Source organism: Cyprinus carpio, chromosome A22 (assembly GCF_018340385.1).
Source record: "Cyprinus carpio isolate SPL01 chromosome A22, ASM1834038v1, whole genome shotgun sequence".
NCBI classification, from domain to species: Eukaryota; Metazoa; Chordata; class Actinopteri; order Cypriniformes; family Cyprinidae; genus Cyprinus; species Cyprinus carpio.
The window spans coordinates 886,295-888,794 of NC_056593.1; the positions used below are offsets into that span (position 1 = coordinate 886,295).

At 41.3% G+C, this 2,500-nt stretch overlaps 1 protein-coding gene across 1 annotated transcript in view; it reads right to left on the bottom strand.

Annotated features, from left to right (window-relative positions):
* The window catches only part of LOC109047489 (differentially expressed in FDCP 6 homolog), a 13,808-nt gene that overhangs the window by 7,464 nt on the left and 3,844 nt on the right, over nt 1–2,500 (bottom strand). Inside the window, exons 4-8 of the mRNA XM_042711601.1 lie at nt 2,277–2,468; nt 2,054–2,200; nt 1,866–1,974; nt 625–923; nt 141–307 (exon numbers count right to left, since the gene is read on the bottom strand). Coding sequence (XP_042567535.1) covers nt 141–307; nt 625–923; nt 1,866–1,974; nt 2,054–2,200; nt 2,277–2,468 — 914 coding nt within the window. The remainder of the gene's footprint in view (nt 1–140; nt 308–624; nt 924–1,865; nt 1,975–2,053; nt 2,201–2,276; nt 2,469–2,500) is intronic.

Consider the following 2,500-nt stretch of genomic DNA (forward strand, 5'->3'; position numbering starts at 1 on the left):
GTGTGTGTGTGTGTGTGTGTGTGTGTGTGTGTGTGTGTGTGAGTGTGCGTGTGTGTGTGTGTGTGTGTGTGTGTGTGTGTGTGTGTGTGTGTGTGTGTGTGTGGGTGTGTGTGGGGTGTGGGGGGGGGGGGGGGGGGTACCTGGTCTGTGTGTATCTGTAGGTCTCTTCTTCCTGTCTCGCTCTGATCTGTTGCTCTAGAGCTTCCTGAAGTCTGTGATGAAGATCTTCCAGCTCTCTGATTCTCCGCTGCTGGTGTTCAGCCTCCAGATCGCGAACCGCCACCTCCGCACAAAGATTTGCCCGTGCCTGAGACACACACACACACACACACATACACATTTTACACATACATTGCATTTTTTTACTAACAGTGTTACTTTTTGATTGGTTTTGTTTTTGTTTTTTTTGTTGTTGTTTTTTTGCAGTGTTTAATTTGGAAAAACTGCTTTTTCTCGCTACTGTACCTTTAAGATTAATTAAACTTTTAATTTAATTGAATTTAATTGAAATTAGGTAAAAACACTCTTTAACACTCATTTGAAACTTTAAGAAGTGCACACTTTCTGATCAAACTGAATGATTGTTTCTAACTCTTGTGGTGTGTTTCTGAGCGTCCCGTTCACCTCCTGCGCCTCCTGTAGCTGTCTCTGCAGGGTCTTCTGCAGCTCCTCGTGCTGGCTGCGCCTCCTCTGCTCCTCCTGCTGCAGGGAGGCCTGGGCCTGTCTCTGCGCCTCCTTCAGGAGCTCCAGCTCGGCCAGCTGCTCCTCGCGCTCCCCCTGCAGCTCCCTCAGCCTCCGCGTCTCCTCCACCCGCAGCGCGCACCTCCTCTCTCTCTCCTCGCGCAGCTCCCTCCGCCGCTCCTTCAGCTCCTCGTGCAGCGAGACCCGGCCGTCCGCCGACAGACGCAGAGACGTCTGGATCGCTGAGAGAAGAGGGAGATTTATAATTATTAATTAGATTTATATATTTATTACATATGTTATTATAATATGATACATTTTAATAACTCATATATTATATATAATAATATATTTATATATTAAAATAATTATTGAAATAATTTGAAACCAATTAAAATATTTTTTAAATAAAAATAAAAAGATGCATACCGCATATTTCTACTAGAAACCAAAACGAATATACCTCTGTAGCAAAATTTGTAGCAGTTTTATTTCTTGTTTTCTTGTCAATTACTAGTATTTCTGTCATTTATAATTATTCTAATACATTTCCCAATTAAATCTAACAAAGTTCTGTAAGATTGGTGCAAAAAAAAAAAATTTTAAATGTACATTTAAAAAAAAAAAAGTTTTTTTTATGTTTGTATTGTATTTTTTCTATAATACGACATAAAAATATTGAATCATCCTTAAAACAACATACATCTTTTTTCTAGTTTCTAGTCAATTCTATTTCTAATTTATAAGTATTCTAATAAGTTTACCTAATTAAATTATGCTTTAAAATAATATATATAAATACACACACACATTTACATGTGTATATTTATATTCATATAATTAATATTATTTATAAATATATTTCATATATAAACATAACATGTTTTTCTTAAATATATACACGCATGTGTGTGTGTTTATATATATACACAATAAATAAACAGTACACACACAGATATCATGTAAACAAAAACGTTTATTTTGGATGCAATTAATAGTTTGACAGCACTAATATATATATATATATATATATAAATTCTTTGTAAATTTAGTGAAATCATAAAGATTTAATTAGAATTTTCTTAATTTCACAATATCTTGTTATTATGTATACATTATATAAAAATATATGAATTCTATGTGAAATACCCAATCAAAGGTTTTTGTATGATTTGTGCACACACCTGTGATCCACTCCTGTCTCTGTCTGGAGTCTGGTGCGCTGATCTCCAAGGTTTTGTGGAGCATCTTGACACAGAACATGCATCTCTTCTCGTCTCGGTCCGACAGCGCCTGCGGATCACAGTCAGACGCGGGTCACACACAGAAACGCTCCGGAAACAGACGCAGCGGTGAGCGGCGAGCGCCGTACCTCCACGCAGCAGTTCTGGTCCACCTCGATGACACCCTTACAGTCCCTGCAGTCCTCGCTCATGAAGTACGAGAGCGAGCCGGGCCTCAGGCAGAACCAGCGCTCCGTCCAGTTCCTGCGCAGGTGACCCTTCTTCCACAGATAGCCCTGAAACACACGCGCACGGGTCACGGGGACTGTGTGTGTGTGTGTGTGTGTGTGTGAGTGAATGAGATGAGCGCACCTCCTTCAGCACGTTCCCCACCATCTCTCTGTACACCTTCTCCACAGCCACACCGATGCTCTCGCCGTCCACTGCTCGACCCGCCGCCGTCACCTCGTCCAGGAAGCTCCAGACGCTCAGACCGTCCTCCAGCTCCACGCAGCTCAGCTCCACCGGCATCACGCTGCTGATCTTCCTCAGCAGATACTCCACCTGAACACAACACACATCACCGTCACAGATAA